Genomic DNA, 14,069 nt, shown 5'->3' with positions numbered 1-14,069 from the left:
TGGGAGCAAGGGGACACCACCAGCTGGATGCACGTGGTGGGGTTAAGCTGGGAGGTCTCATGGACCCCGTTGGGTGGGACGGGGAACCCTCGAAGGGCTTGGACCCCGGCCGTGAATCATCAAATCGTAGAATCACCAGCTTGGAAGAGACCCACCAGATCATCGAGTCCAACCATTCGTGGGTTTGGTTGGAGAAGACCTCGTAAGATCGTTGAGTCCAGCTCTTGATCTCCTCCTCCTTTCAGGTGCTGAGCATCTCCACAACCCTGCTGAGCCCCTCCCGCTCGCCATGGCCAAGGAGGCCAAGGTGAGTGAGCTGGAGGACGACCAACTGGCCGAGGAGGACCTCCCCGTCCTGGACAACCAGTGAGTGTCCCCACCTCGTGGGCATCATCTCACCCAGGTTCTTGATGTCCTTGGGGTCTCCTCACCCCTCTGTGTCACCTAGAGCTGAGCCCAAGGAGCAGAACCAGCGGGAGAAGCTGGTGGTCTCGGAGGACTGTGAACTCATCACCACGGTGGCCGTTGTCCCCGGCCGCCTGGAGGTGACGACCCAGCACGTCTACTTCTACGACGGAAGCAGCGAGAAGGACGAGACGGAGGGAGGTAACGGCGGGTGCTCCTCAGGGGTTCCCTCAACCCATCCCATCTCCTCCACCAACCCATCAGAGCAGGTGCTGCTTGGGGTGGGGTGGCCTCCTCCCAGCCCCGGGGCGATGGTGGCCTCCATCCCTACCTCGGGAAGAGGCTCCAGATGGCCAATGACTCCCGTGGGGCTCCGTGTCCCCTTTCTCTCGGCAGGGATCGGCTACGACTTCAAGCGCCCCTTGTCCCACCTCCGTGAGGTCCACCTGCGCCGCTACAACCTGCGCCGCTCCGCGCTGGAGCTCTTCTTCATCGACCAAGCCAACTACTTCCTCAACTTCAAAAAGAAGGTGGTGGCAACCTTCTGGCCGCCCTAGGACTCCTCAGGGGCCGTGACGTAGCCAAGTGTCCGACCTCTCCGTGTCCCCCTAGGTGAGGAACAAGGTCTACTCCTGCATCCTCGGCTTGCGGCCACCCAACCAGATCTACTTCGGGAGCCGGTCGCCCCAGGAGCTTCTGAAAGCCTCGGGGCTCACCCAGGTACGACTTGTCCGTTCCCACCACACGTCTCCCCTTCCTGGGTGGCCGGCGTGGGACCAGGGGTGGTTGTGGGACCAGGGATGGTCGTAGGACCAGGGGTGGCCGTGAAATGGAGGTGGCTGTGGGACCACAAGGACCACAGGACAGGAGGTGGCCACCAGGGATGGCTGTGGGACACAAGGTGACCCTGGGAGCAGGGGTGGCTGTAGGACCAGAGATGGCCATGGGACCAGAGGTGACCATGGGACAGGGGATGGCCACAGGACCACAGGTGGCCGTGGAATGGGGATGGCCACAAGACCAGGAGTGGCCACGGGATAGGAGATGGCCCTTGGACCAGGGGTGGACGTGGAATGGAGGTGGCAGTGGGACCAGGGATGGACATAGGACCAGGGACATCCATGGAATGGAGATTGCAGTGGGACCAGGGATGAACATGGAATGGAGATGGGAATGGGACCAGGGATGGACATAGGACCAGGGATGGCCACGTGACCAGGGATGGCCATGGAATGGAGATGCTGTGGGACTGGAGATGACAATGAAGTGGGGATGGCCATGGGACACGATGGCCATGGGATTAGGGGTGGCTGTGGAACCAGGGATGGGCAAGGGACCAGGGATGACCATGGCATGGAGATGGCCATGGGACACGATGGCTGTGAGACCAGGGATGACCATGGCATGGAGATGGCCATGGGACACGATGGCTGTGAGACCAGGGATGACCATGGAATGGAGGTGACCATGGGACACGATGGCCATGAGACCAGGGATGACCATGGAATGGAGATGGCCATGGGACACGATGGCCATGAGACCAGGGATGACCATGGAATGGAGATGGCCATGGGACACGATGGCCATGAGACCAGGGATGACCATGGAATGGAGATGGCCATGGGACACGATGGCCATGAGACCAGGGATGACCATGGAATGGAGATGGCCATGGGACACGATGGCCATGAGACCAGGGATGACCATGGAATGGAGATGGCCATGGGACACGATGGCCATGAGACCAGGGATGACCATGGCATGGAGATGGCCATGGGACACGATGGCCATGAGACCAGGGATGACCATGGCATGGAGATGGCCATGGGACACGATGGCCATGAGACCAGGGATGACCATGGAATGGAGATGACCATGGGACACGATGGCCATGAGACCAGGGATGACCATAGGATGGGGACAGCTCTGGGGCCAGACACAGCCGTAGGGCCAAGGACAACTGTGGGACCAGGAGCAGCTGTGGGACCTGGGATGGTCTGGGACCAAGGGTGACCAGGGGACGGGGACGGCCGTGGGGTGGAGGCGTGTGGCCATCTCCTGCCCCACCCCAGCCCATCTCAGCCCCCTTCCCTTCTCTCCAGAAATGGGTCCTGCGGGAGATCTCCAACTTCGAGTACCTCATGCAGCTCAACACCATCGCGGGACGCACCTACAACGACCTCTCCCAGTACCCTGTGGTGAGTCCCACGTCCACCTCCGCGTCCACCTCCGCGTCCTCCCAGCGAGCCCAAGCCTTCTCCAGCTTCATCCGCTTCCCGTCCCCACCCAGTTCCCCTGGATCCTGCGCGATTACGTCTCCGAGACCCTTGACCTCACCAACCCGGCCGTGTTTCGGGACCTCTCCAAGCCCATCGGGGTGGCCAACGAGCGGCACGCCCGGCACGTCAAGGAGAAGTGAGTCCTCCAAAGATGTGGGGGAAAGGTGAGGAGCACCTCGCTGGCTCTTGGTGGGACCCATCCCCACCCCTCCCTCCCTCCTCAGGTACGAGAGCTTCGAGGACCCCACGGGCACCGTGGACAAGTTCCACTACGGGACCCACTACTCCAACGCGGCCGGCGTCATGCACTACCTGATCCGCACCGAGCCCTTCACCACCCTCCACATCCAGCTGCAGAGCGGCAGGTGGGCACCCGATGGGAGGACCCCAAGGAGAAAGACGTCGAGGAGGTCGAGGAGGCTCCAGCTAGGTGTCTTCTACCTCCAGGTTTGACTGCTCGGACCGGCAGTTCCACTCGGTGCCGGCGGCGTGGCAAGCCCGCATGGAGAGCCCTGTGGACGTCAAGGAGCTCATCCCCGAGTTCTTCTACTTCCCCGAGTTCCTGGAGAACCAGAACGGTAAGGAGAGCACCCATCATCTTCCCCACGGGGACAACGTCTGAACAGGCTCCAAAGGGACCTGAACGGGCTGGATCCATGGGCTGAGACCAACGGGCTGAGGTTCCACCAGGAACTTGGGGCACAAGAACCCTGGGCAGCTCCAGCCTAGGAGAAGGCTGGCTGGAAAGGGCCTGGAGGAGAAGGACCTGGGGGGGTTGGTTGGACAGGAGCCAGCAGGGGCCCAGGGGGCCAAGAAGGCCAAGGGCATCTTGGCTTGGAGCAGAGCCGGCGTGGCCAGCAGGGCCAGGGAGGTTCTTCTCCCTCTGGATTTGATGCTGGGGAGGCCACAGCTCAAATCCTGGGGTCAGTTCTGGGTCCCTCACTCCAAAAAAGACCTTGAGGGGCTGGAGAACGTCTGGAGAAGGGAACGGAGCTGGGGAGGGGCTGGAGAACAAGGGTTAGGAGGAGTAGCTGAGGGACCTGGGGTGGTTCCACCTGGAGAAGAGGAGGCTGAGGGGAGACCTCATTGCTCTCTGCAACTCCCTGAGAGGAGGTTGTGGAGAGGAGGGAGCTGGGCTCTTCTCCCAAGGGACAGGGGACAGGACGAGAGGGAATGGCCTCAAGCTCCACCAGAGCAAGTTCATGTTGGACATCAGGATGAATTTCTTCCTGGAAAGGGTGCTTGGTCCCTGTTGGAGGCTGCCCAGGGAGGGGGTTGAGTCCCCTTCCCTGGAGGGGTTGAAGGGCCGGGTGGCCGAGGTGCTGAGGGACACGGGTCAGTGATTGATGGGGACGGTTGGACTCCATGATCCGGTGGGTCTCTTCCGACCTGGTGATTCTGTGATTCTCTGGGAGCAGGGTGGGGTTCAGTGTCCCTCACTTCTCTGCAGGCTTCGACCTGGGCTGCCTGCAGCTCTCCAACGAGAAGGTGGGCGACGTGGTGCTGCCTCGGTGGGCGCGTTCTCGTGAAGATTTCATCTACCAGCACCGCAAAGCCCTGGTGAGATGATGGAGCTCACCCCAAACTCTCCTCCACTCCCACCCCTGGGGTGCTCTTATGGGGGAGGGGGGTGGACTTTCTGGCCCACCCTGATGTCCCATCCTTGGACAGGAGTCCGAGTACGTCTCGGCCCATCTCCACGAGTGGATTGACCTCATTTTTGGCTACAAGCAACGAGGTCCAGCTGCCGTGGAGGCCCTCAACGTCTTCTACTACTGCACCTATGAGGGTGAGATGTGGGGCAAGGAGGTGGGGAGGACACCAGTTCCAAGTGGTGTCCCCAGGGCTCAGGGCTGGGTCCAGCCCGGCTCAGGGTCTTCATCAACGACCTGGATGGAGGCCTCGAGGGCCCCTGAGCAAGTTTGGGGGTGACACTGAGCTGGGTGGGAGCTGGATCTGCTGGAGGGTCGGGAGGCTCCAAAGGGACCTGAACGGGCTGGATCCATGAGCTGAGACCCAACCTCGTCCCCAGGAGCCGTGGACCTGGACGCCATCGCCGACGAGACGCAGAGGAAAGCTCTGGAGGGCATCATCAGCAACTTTGGGCAGACCCCTTGCCAGCTCCTCAAGGTAGCTCCTACCTCCACCTCCAAGAAAGTCCCTCTTGGTTGGGGGACACCCTGTCTTCTCATGGCTTCTCCTGGCCCCACCAGGAACCCCATCCCGCCCGGCTCTCGGCAGAGAGCGCCGCCCGGCGCTTGGCTCGCCTCGACACCCGCTCACCCAACGTCTTCGAGAACCTGGACCAACTCAAATCCTTCTTTGTGGAGGTGAGGACCACCCCGAGGGGCGGGTCAGGCCTCAGGGAGGGGGTGGTGGTGGCCAGGAGGGTCCCCACCGGTTGGTGTCTCTCCACAGGGCATCAGCGATGGGGTGGCCCTGGTGCAAGCTGTGGTCCCCAAGAACCAAGCGCACTCCTTCATCACTCAGGGATCACCTGATGTCCTGGTGAGCACAGGGACCGACCGCCACAAGGGTTTCACTGGTGGGAAGTGTCACCTTCATCTCCATCTCTTCCTAGGTCACCGTGAGTGCCAACGGCTTGTTGGGAACCCATAACTGGTTACCCTACGACAAGAACATCTCCAACTACTTCAGCTTCACCAAAGACCCCACAGTCTCCAATGCAAAGTGAGTCGGGCGCGTTGTCTTCAAGGATGGTCCTCGGAGATGCCACCAGCCCACCTGGGGCTTTGCCACCATCCCATGTCCCTCCCAGGCCTCTGGCCTGGCCAGGCGGACGCTCTCCTGGGTGGAAGAGTGGTTGGGTGGAGGGTCCAGAGAGTGGTGGGAGGTGGAGGCCAGTGACAAGTGGGGTCCCCAGGGCTCAGGGCTGGGTCCAGCCCTGCTCAGGGTCTTCATCAACGACCTGGATGGAGGCCTCGAGGGCCCCCTGAGCAAGTCTGGGGGTGACACTGAGCTGGGTGGGAGCTGGATCTGCTGGAGGGTCGGGAGGCTCCAAAGGGACCTGAACAGGCTGGATCCATGGGCTGAGAGCAACGGGCTGAGGTTCCACCAGGAACTTGGGGCACAAGAACCCTGGGCAGCTCCAGCCTAGGAGAAGGCTGGCTGGAAAGGGCCTGGAGGAGAAGGACCTGGGGGGGTTGGTTGGACAGGAGCCAGCAGGGGCCCAGGGGGCCAAGAAGGCCAAGGGCATCTTGGCTTGGAGCAGAGCCGGCGTGGCCAGCAGGGCCAGGGAGGTTCTTCTCCCTCTGGATTTGATGCTGGTGAGGCCACAGCTCGAATCCTGGGGTCAGTGCTGGGTCCCTCACTCCAAGAAAGACCTTGAGGGGCTGGAGAACGTCTGGAGAAGGGAACGGAGCTGGGGAGGGGCTGGAGAACAAGGGTTAGGAGTCACCATCCCTGGAGGGGTTTAAGGGCCGGGTGGCCGAGGTGCTGAGGGACACGGGTTAGCGATTGATGGGGACGGTTGGACTCGATGACCTGGTGGGTCCTTTCCAACCTGGTGACCCTCTGATTCTCCACCAGGACCCAGCGCTTCCTGCAAGGCCCCTTCGCCCCCGGCGTGGACCTCTGCTCCCGCACGCTGGCCGTGTCCCCCGATGGGAAGCTGCTCTTCAGCGGGGGCCACTGGGACAACAGCCTCCGCGTCACTTTGCTGGCCAAAGGGAAGGTGGTTGGCCACATCACGCGGCACATAGGTGCGTCCTCCCCTGCCCATGAAGCTCTGATGATGCCCTCATGGGTTTGTAGGGACCTCTCCCCACGTCTCCCGTCTTCTGGAGGGGTTTAAGGGCCGGGTGGACAAGGTGCTGAGGGACATGGGTCAGTGATTGATGGGGATGGTTGGACTCCATGATCCGATGGGTCTCTTCCAACCTGGTGATTCGGTGATTCTGGGGACAGTCCAGGCTCCATCTCAGGGTGGAATTAGATTTAGCGGCATCTCCACACTCCATAACACGTCTTGGTGTCATCCCAAGGCGTTGAGGTGCTGGGACAGGACCTCACGGTGTCTCTCTCTGGGTGTCACAGATGTTGTCACCTGCCTGGCACTTGACCTCTGCGGTATCTACCTCATTTCTGGATCCCGGGACACCACCTGCATGGTCTGGCAGGTCCTACAGCAGGTAGGAGGTTGACCTTCACCCCGTGCTCCAGCCATGGTGGGGAGCTGATAGTGGCCACCATGTCACTGAGGTCCCCATGTCCCCAACCCCAGGGTGGCTTTTCCAGTGGTTTGGCTCCCAAACCTGTCCAGGTCCTTTATGGCCACGACGCCGAGGTGACGTGCGTGGCCATCAGCACCGAGCTGGACATGGCCGTGTCGGGCTCCAAGGTGAGCCGGGCTGGTGCTGATGGGTGGGGTGGGGTGGGCAGTGCCACCATCGTCACCCCGTGTCCCCTTTTTCTTGTAGGACGGCACCATCATCATCCACACCATCCGCCGAGGGCTCTTCATCCGCTCGCTGCGGCCACCGGGCGAGAGCTCGCCGCCCGCTGTCCTCTCCCACCTGGCCGTGGGGCCGGAGGGACAGGTGGTGGCCCAGACGGCTGTGGGACAACGAGCGTGCTTGAAGGTACGGCCAGGTGTCCCCGTGTCCTCCTCTTGGTCACCAGCAGGCTTCAGCAAGGCCTTTGAGACCGTTCCTCACAGCGTTCTGCTTCGGGAGCTGTCACCCTGGGGCCTGGACAGGAGAACCATCTCCTGGGTGGAGAACTGGTTGGGTGGAGGGTCCAGAGAGTGGTGGGAGGTGGAGTTAACTCCAGCTGGAGGCCAGTGACAAGTGGTGTCCCCAGGGCTCAGGGCTGGGTCCAGCCCGGCTCAGGGTCTTCATCAACAACCTGGATGGAGGCCTCGAGGGCCCCCTGAGCAAGTTTGGGGGTGACACTGAGCTGGGTGGGAGCTGGATCTGCTGGAGGGTCGGGAGGCTCCAAAGGGACCTGAACAGGCTGGATCCATGGGCTGAGACCAACGGGCTGAGGTTCCACCAGGAACTTGGGGCACAAGAACCCTGGGCAGCTCCAGCCTAGGAGAAGGCTGGCTGGAAAGGGCCTGGAGGAGAAGGACCTGGGGGGGTTGGTTGGACAGGAGCCAGCAGGGGCCCAGGGGGCCAAGGAGGCCAAGGGCATCTTGGCTTGGAGCAGAGCCGGCGTGGCCAGCAGGGCCAGGGAGGTTCTTCTCCCTCTGGATTTGATGCTGGTGAGGCCACAGCTCGAATCCTGGGGTCAGTTCTGGGCCCCTCACTCCAAGAAAGACCTTGAGGGGCTGGAGAACGTCTGGAGAAGGGAACGGAGCTGGGGAGGGGCTGGAGACCAAGAGGAGCATGTGAGGAACCTGGCGTTGTTCAGCCTGGAGAAGAGGAGGCTGAGGGGAGACCTCATGGCTCCCTCCAACTCCCCGATGAGGCGCTGAGGGCCGTGGTTTAGTGCTCGATGATCCAGTGGGTCTCCTCCAAGCTGGTGGTTCTGTGATTCTCGGGTCCATCAGCACCTGCTCCGCTCTCTTTGCTCTTGTAGGACAGGTTCGCGTTGCACCTCTACTCGGTCAACGGGAAGCACCTCTCCTCCGTCCCGCTGGACGAGGAGGTGACAGCCATGTGCTTGACGGAGGACTTCGTGGTGCTGGGGACCATGCAGTGTGGGCTGGAGATCCGTGACCTCCAGAGGTGAGGCCACCGCCCGCCTTGTCCCACCCCACGCGACCCCTCGGAGAGCTCAGCTGGCTCCAGGGGTCCCATCCCACCTCTCACCTTCTCACAGTCTCCAAGCGGCCGTGCCCCCCGTGCCCATGCGGGTCCCCGTCCACAGCGTCTCGGTCACCAAGGAGAAGAGTCACATCTTGGTGGGCTTGGAGGACGGGAAGCTCATCGTGGTGGGCGCCGGGCAGCCGGCTGAGGTGAGCGTGGACCTTCCCCCCCGGCGGCGGTGGGGCTGGAGGTGTGCGGCTTTGGTGCCTGCTGGGGTGGGGACATCCACGTGGCCTCCTCGCTCACCGGAGGGGAGGGGACAGGAGAGGGGACAGGGGAAAGGGAGGGGGTGGAGGAGGAGGTGGAGATGGAGGAGATGGAGATGGAGATGATGGAGGAGGTGGAGATGGAGATGGAGATGGAGATGGTGGAGATGAAGGAGGTGGAGGTGGAGATGGAGGAGGTGGAGATGGAGGAGATGATAGAGATGGAAGAGGTGATGGAGATGGAGGAGATGGAGAGAGAGGAAATGGAGAGGGGAGGAGGTGGAGATGGAGATGATGGAGATGGAGGAGGTGGAGGTGGAGAAGGAGAGGAGGTGGAGATGGAGGAGGTGGAGATGATAGAGAAGGAAGAGGTGATAGAGATGGAGGAGGTGGAGAGGGAGATGATGGAGGAGGAGGAGGTGGAGATGGAGGAGATGGAGAGGGAGGAGGTGGAGAGGGAGATGATGGAGGAGGAGGAAGTGGAGATGGAGGAGGTGGAGATGAAGATGATGGACATGGAGGAGGTGGAGGTGGAGATGGAGAGGAGGTGGAGATGAAGATGATGGAGATGGAGGAGATGATAGAGATGGAAGAGGTGATGGAGATGGTGGAGATGGAGGACGTGGAGATGGAGGAGATGGAGAGGGAGGAGGTGGACGTGGAGGAGGAGGAAGTGGAGATGGAGATGATGGAGATGGATGAGAACCTGGGCTTCTGGAAGGGAATTGGGGTTGGGGATGGGATGGGGATGAAGAGTGGGATGGGGATGGAGAAGAGCTGGCAGTTTGGAATGGAGATGGGGGTGGAGGAGATGGGGATGGAGATGATGGAGATGGATGAGAACATGGGCTTCTGGAAGGGAATTAGGGTTTGGAAAGGGATGTGGAATGGGTTGGGGATGAAGAGTGGGGTGGGGAAGGAGGAGAGCTGGCAGTTTGGAAAGGAAATGGAGGAGATGGAGATGGAGGAGGTGGAGATGATGGGGATGGGGATGGAGATGGAGGAGATGGAGATGGAGGAGGTAGAGATGGAGGAGGTGGAGATGATGGGGATGGAGATGGAGGAGGTGGAGATGGAGGAGGTGGAGATGGAGGAGGTGGAGATGGAGGAGGTGGAGATGATGGGGATGGAGATGGAGGAGGTGGAGATGGAGGAGGTGGAGATGGAGGAGGTGGAGATGGAGGAGATGGAGATGGAGGAGATGGAGATGGAGATGGAGATGATGGAGATGGAGATGATGGAGATGGAGATGATGGAGATGGAGATGATGGGGATGGATGAGAACATGGGCTTCTGGAAGGGAATGAGGCTGTAGAATGGGATGGGGATGAAGAGGGGTGGGGATGGAGAAGAGCTGGCAGTTTGGAAAGGAGATGGAGACGATGAGGGTGGAGACGATGGGGATGATGGGGATGGAGGTGATGGAGGTGATGGGGATGAAGGTAATGGGAATGGAGGGGATGGGGATGAAGGTGATGGGGATGTTGGGGATGGAGGTGATGGGGATGGAGGGGATGGAGATGGAGATAGATGAGAACATGGGCTTCTGGAAGGGAACAGAGGTTTGGAAGGGGCTGGGGCAGGGGCTGGTGGATGTGGGGCTGGTAGACGGGTGCTCACCCCACCGTGTCCTCACGCAGGTGCGACCAGGCCAGTTCCACCGCCGGCTGTGGCGTTCCACCAGGCGCATCTCCCAGGTCTCGGCCGGCGAGACGGAATACAACCCCGCCGAGAGCAAGTCCTAGAGCAGAACCCACCACCCACGTCCCCACCACCACCACCACCCACCCGGGGTACCTGCTGTCCCCACCAGGAGGGGGACACGGAGTCCCTGACCTCCACCCATGGCCTTATCCAACTCCTGGTGGGGTGGGAAGGCAGAATTGTCCCCCCTTAAATCTTGGGGGGATGAGACGTGAATCCCCCTTCTTGTGGTGGGACAGAAGACAAGGAGAAGGTTGGGGACCCCTCGCTGGGAAGGGGGGTGCCGCGTCCACCCCGCTGGCCAGGAGCCGGCGCCGAGTCCCCACCCCATGGGGGTTGTTTTATTTTTTATCCATTTTTAGGTCTTTTACAGAAAAAAAAATGACTGAAAATAATATATGAGTGCAAAAAAGGAGCAGCAGGAGGGCCTCGTGTGTCCATGGAGGGTGACAAGGCCACCACCGGGACACCGCGTGTCACGAGAGTGAAGGGCCTCAGCGCCACGTGGCATGAGTTTTGGGGTCCCAGCTCCACGTGGCATGAGTTTTGGGGTCCCAGCTCCACGTGGCACGAGTTTTGGGGTCTCAGCCCCAATGTGTCATGAGTTTTGGGGTCCCAGCTCCACGTGTCATCAGTTTGGGGGTCTCAGCTCCACGGGTGTCATCAGTTTGGGGGTCTCAGCTCCCACGTGTCATGAGTTTTGGGGTCTCAGCTCTACATGGCATGAGTTTTGGGGTCTCAGCCCCAATGTGTCATGAGTTTTGGGGTCTCAGCTCCACGTGGCATGAGTTTTGGGGTCTCAGCCCCATTGTGTCATGAGTTTTGGGGTCTGATCCCCACAGGTGGCATGAGTTTTGGGGTCTCAATTCCCACGTGTCACGAGGGTTGGGTCTCAGCTCCACGTGTGTCATGAGTTTTAGGGCCTCAGCTCCACATGTCACAAGTTTTGGGGTCTCAGCCCCACGTGTGTCACAAGTTGTAGGGTCTCAGCTCCACGTGTCATGAGTTTTGGGGTCTGATCCCCACATGTGTCACGAGTTGTGGGGTCTTAGCTCCACGTGTCATGAGTTTTGGGGTCTGATCCCCACATGTGTCACGAGTTGTGGGGTCTTAGCTCCACGTGTCATGAGTTTTGGGGTCTGATCCCCACATGTGTCACGAGTTGTGGGGTCTCAGCTCCACGTGTCATGAGTTTTGGGGTCTGATCCCCACATGTGTCATGAGTTTTGGGGTCTCAGCTCTCACGTGTCACAAGTTTTGGGGTCTCAGCCCCACATGTGTCATGAGTTTTGGGGTCTCAGCTCCAGGTGTCACGAGTTTTGGGGTCTCAGCTCACCTGTGTCACAAATGTTGGGGTCTCAGCTCCCACGTGTCATGAGTTTTGGGGTCTCAGCCCCACATTTTTCATGAGTGAGGGGTCTAAGCTCCCATGTGTCTCAAGTTTGAGGTTCTCAACTCCATGTGTCACAAGGTTTGGGGTCTCAGCTGCAAGTGTGTCACGAGTGTTGGGGTCTCAGCCCCAGCTGTGTCATGAGTTGTGGGGGCTCAGCTCCACGTGTGTCATGAGTGTGAAGGGTCTCAGCTCCCATGTGGCATGAGGTTTGGGGACTCAGCCCCACATGTGTGATGAGTTACGAGGTCTCAGCCCCACATGTGTCACCTGTCACGAGTTTTGGGGTCTCAGCTCCATGAGTGTCATGAGTGTGAGAGGTCTCAGCTCCGACGTGTCACAGATTTTAGGGTCTCAGACACAGTGTGTTGTGAGTTTTGGGGGTCTCAGTTCCACGTGTCACAAGTTTTGAGGTCTCAGCTCCATGTGTCATGAGTTTTGGGGTCTCATCCCCACGTAGGTCACGAGTTTTGGGGTCTCAGCTCCACGTGTGTCACGAGTTTTGGGGTCTCAGCTCCCACATGGCATGAGTTTTAGGGTCTCAGCTCCCACATGTCATGAGTTTGGGGGTCTCAGCTCCATGTGGCATGAGTTTTGGGGTCTCAGCCCCACGTGTGTCACGAGTTGTGGGGTCTCAGCTCTCACGTGTCATGAGTTTTGGGGTCTGATCCCCACATGTGTCACAAGTTTTGGGGGGTTTCAGCTCCACGTGTGTCATGAGTTTTGGGGTCTCAGCCCTACGTGTGTCACGAGTTTTGGGGTCTCAGCTCCCACGTGTGTCATGAGTTTTGGGGGGTCTCAGCTCCAGGTGTCACGAGTTTTGGGGTCTCAGCCCCACGTGTCACGAATTTTGGGGTCTCGGCCCCTCGTGTGTCACGGTTGCTGGGGTCTCAGCTCACATGTCACCAGTTTCAGAGTCGCAGCCCCCACGTGTCATGAGTGTTTGGGTCTCAGCTCACGTGTGTCACAAGTTTAAGGGTCTCAGCCACCGCGTGTCACGAGTGTGAGGGGTCTCAGCTCACGTGTGTCACAATTTTTGGGGTCTCGGCTCACGTGTCACGAGTTTTGGGGACTCAGCTCCCACGTGTGTCATGAGTTTTGTGGCCTCAGCCCCACGTGTCATGAGTTTTGGGGTCTTGGCCGCCCGGTGTCACTAGTGGTCAGGTCTCAGCCCCACGTGTGTCACGAGTGTGAGGGGTCTCAGCTCCACATGGCATGAGTTTTAAGGTCTCAGCTCCATGTGTCATGAGTTTTGGGGTCTCAGCTCCACGTGTCACAAGTTTAGGGTCTCAGCCCCACGTGTGTCATGAGTGTTTGGGTCTCAGCTCACGTGTGTCACGCGTTTTAGGGTCTCAGTCCCCACGTGTCATGAGTTTTGGGGTCTCAGCTCACGTGTCACGAGTGTGAGAGGTCTCAGCTCTATTTGTCACAAGATTTAAGGTCTCAGTTCCCAGGTGTCACAACTTTTGGGGTCTAAGACCCACGTGTATCATGACTTTTGGGGTCCCAGCTTCCACGTGTCATGGGTTTTGGGGTTTCAACTCCATGTGTGTCATGAGTTTTGAGGTCTCAGCTCCACGTGTGTCATGAGTTTTGGGGTCTCAGCTTCCATGTGTCATGAGTTTTGGGGTCTCAGCCCCACATGTGTCATGAGTTTTGGGGTCTCAGCTCCCACGTGTCACGAGTGTTTGGGTCTCAGCTCATGAATTTTAGGGTCTCAGCTCCCACATGTCACGCATTTTGGGAGTTGCAGCCCCACGTGGGTCACAATTTTTGGGGTCTCGGCTCACGTGTCACGAGTTTTGGGGACTCAGCTCCCACGTGTGTCATGAGTTTTGTGGCCTCAGCCCCACGTGTCACGAGTTTTGGGGTCTTGGCCGCCCGGTGTCACTAGTGGTCAGGTCTCAGCCCCACGTGTGTCACGAGTGTGAGGGGTCTCAGCCCCCACGTGTCATGAGTGTTGAGGTCTCAGTTCCCACGTGTCACGAGGGTTGGGGTCTCAGCTCACCGGTGTTACGTGTTTTGGGGTCTCAGCCCCAATGTGTCCTGAGTTTTGGGGTCTCAGCTCTATTTGTCACAAGATTTAAAGTCTCAGTTCCCACGTGTCACGAGTTTTAGGGTCTCAGCTCCACGTGTCACAAGTGTGAGGGGTCTCACCTCCCTCCTGCGATGAGTGTTGGGGTCTCACCTCCACATGTCACGAGTTTTAGGGTCTCAGCTCACATGTGACATGAGTTTTGGGGTCTCAGCCCCACATGTGTCATGAATTTTGGGGGTCTCAGCCCCAGTGGGTTACGAGTTTTGGGGTCTCAGC

The 14,069-nt window shown here is 59.6% G+C and overlaps 1 protein-coding gene across 2 annotated transcripts in view; it reads left to right on the top strand.

Annotated features, from left to right (window-relative positions):
- The window catches only part of NBEAL2 (neurobeachin like 2), a 37,160-nt gene extending 26,368 nt beyond the window's left edge, over positions 1-10,792 (top strand). For both annotated transcript variants that reach the window (XM_069859109.1, XM_069859108.1), the window contains exons 35-55: positions 246-366; positions 449-606; positions 802-935; positions 1,018-1,125; positions 2,508-2,603; positions 2,696-2,820; positions 2,909-3,049; positions 3,132-3,262; positions 4,135-4,244; positions 4,356-4,473; positions 4,717-4,814; positions 4,898-5,014; positions 5,103-5,192; positions 5,266-5,375; positions 6,234-6,406; positions 6,741-6,835; positions 6,928-7,044; positions 7,124-7,285; positions 8,226-8,374; positions 8,469-8,604; positions 10,302-10,792. In XM_069859109.1, coding sequence (XP_069715210.1) covers positions 246-366; positions 449-606; positions 802-935; positions 1,018-1,125; positions 2,508-2,603; positions 2,696-2,820; positions 2,909-3,049; positions 3,132-3,262; positions 4,135-4,244; positions 4,356-4,473; positions 4,717-4,814; positions 4,898-5,014; positions 5,103-5,192; positions 5,266-5,375; positions 6,234-6,406; positions 6,741-6,835; positions 6,928-7,044; positions 7,124-7,285; positions 8,226-8,374; positions 8,469-8,604; positions 10,302-10,406 — 2,594 coding nt within the window. In that variant the 3' untranslated portion in view covers positions 10,407-10,792. The remainder of the gene's footprint in view (positions 1-245; positions 367-448; positions 607-801; positions 936-1,017; positions 1,126-2,507; positions 2,604-2,695; positions 2,821-2,908; positions 3,050-3,131; positions 3,263-4,134; positions 4,245-4,355; positions 4,474-4,716; positions 4,815-4,897; positions 5,015-5,102; positions 5,193-5,265; positions 5,376-6,233; positions 6,407-6,740; positions 6,836-6,927; positions 7,045-7,123; positions 7,286-8,225; positions 8,375-8,468; positions 8,605-10,301) is intronic.
- The last annotated feature ends 3,277 nt before the right edge of the window (positions 10,793-14,069 follow it).

This window comes from Phaenicophaeus curvirostris, chromosome 6, assembly GCF_032191515.1.
Source record: "Phaenicophaeus curvirostris isolate KB17595 chromosome 6, BPBGC_Pcur_1.0, whole genome shotgun sequence".
NCBI lineage: Eukaryota > Metazoa > Chordata > Aves > Cuculiformes > Cuculidae > Phaenicophaeus > Phaenicophaeus curvirostris.
Note: the sequence above shows the minus strand (reverse complement) of the source record. Positions and strands in the feature narration are given on the sequence as shown.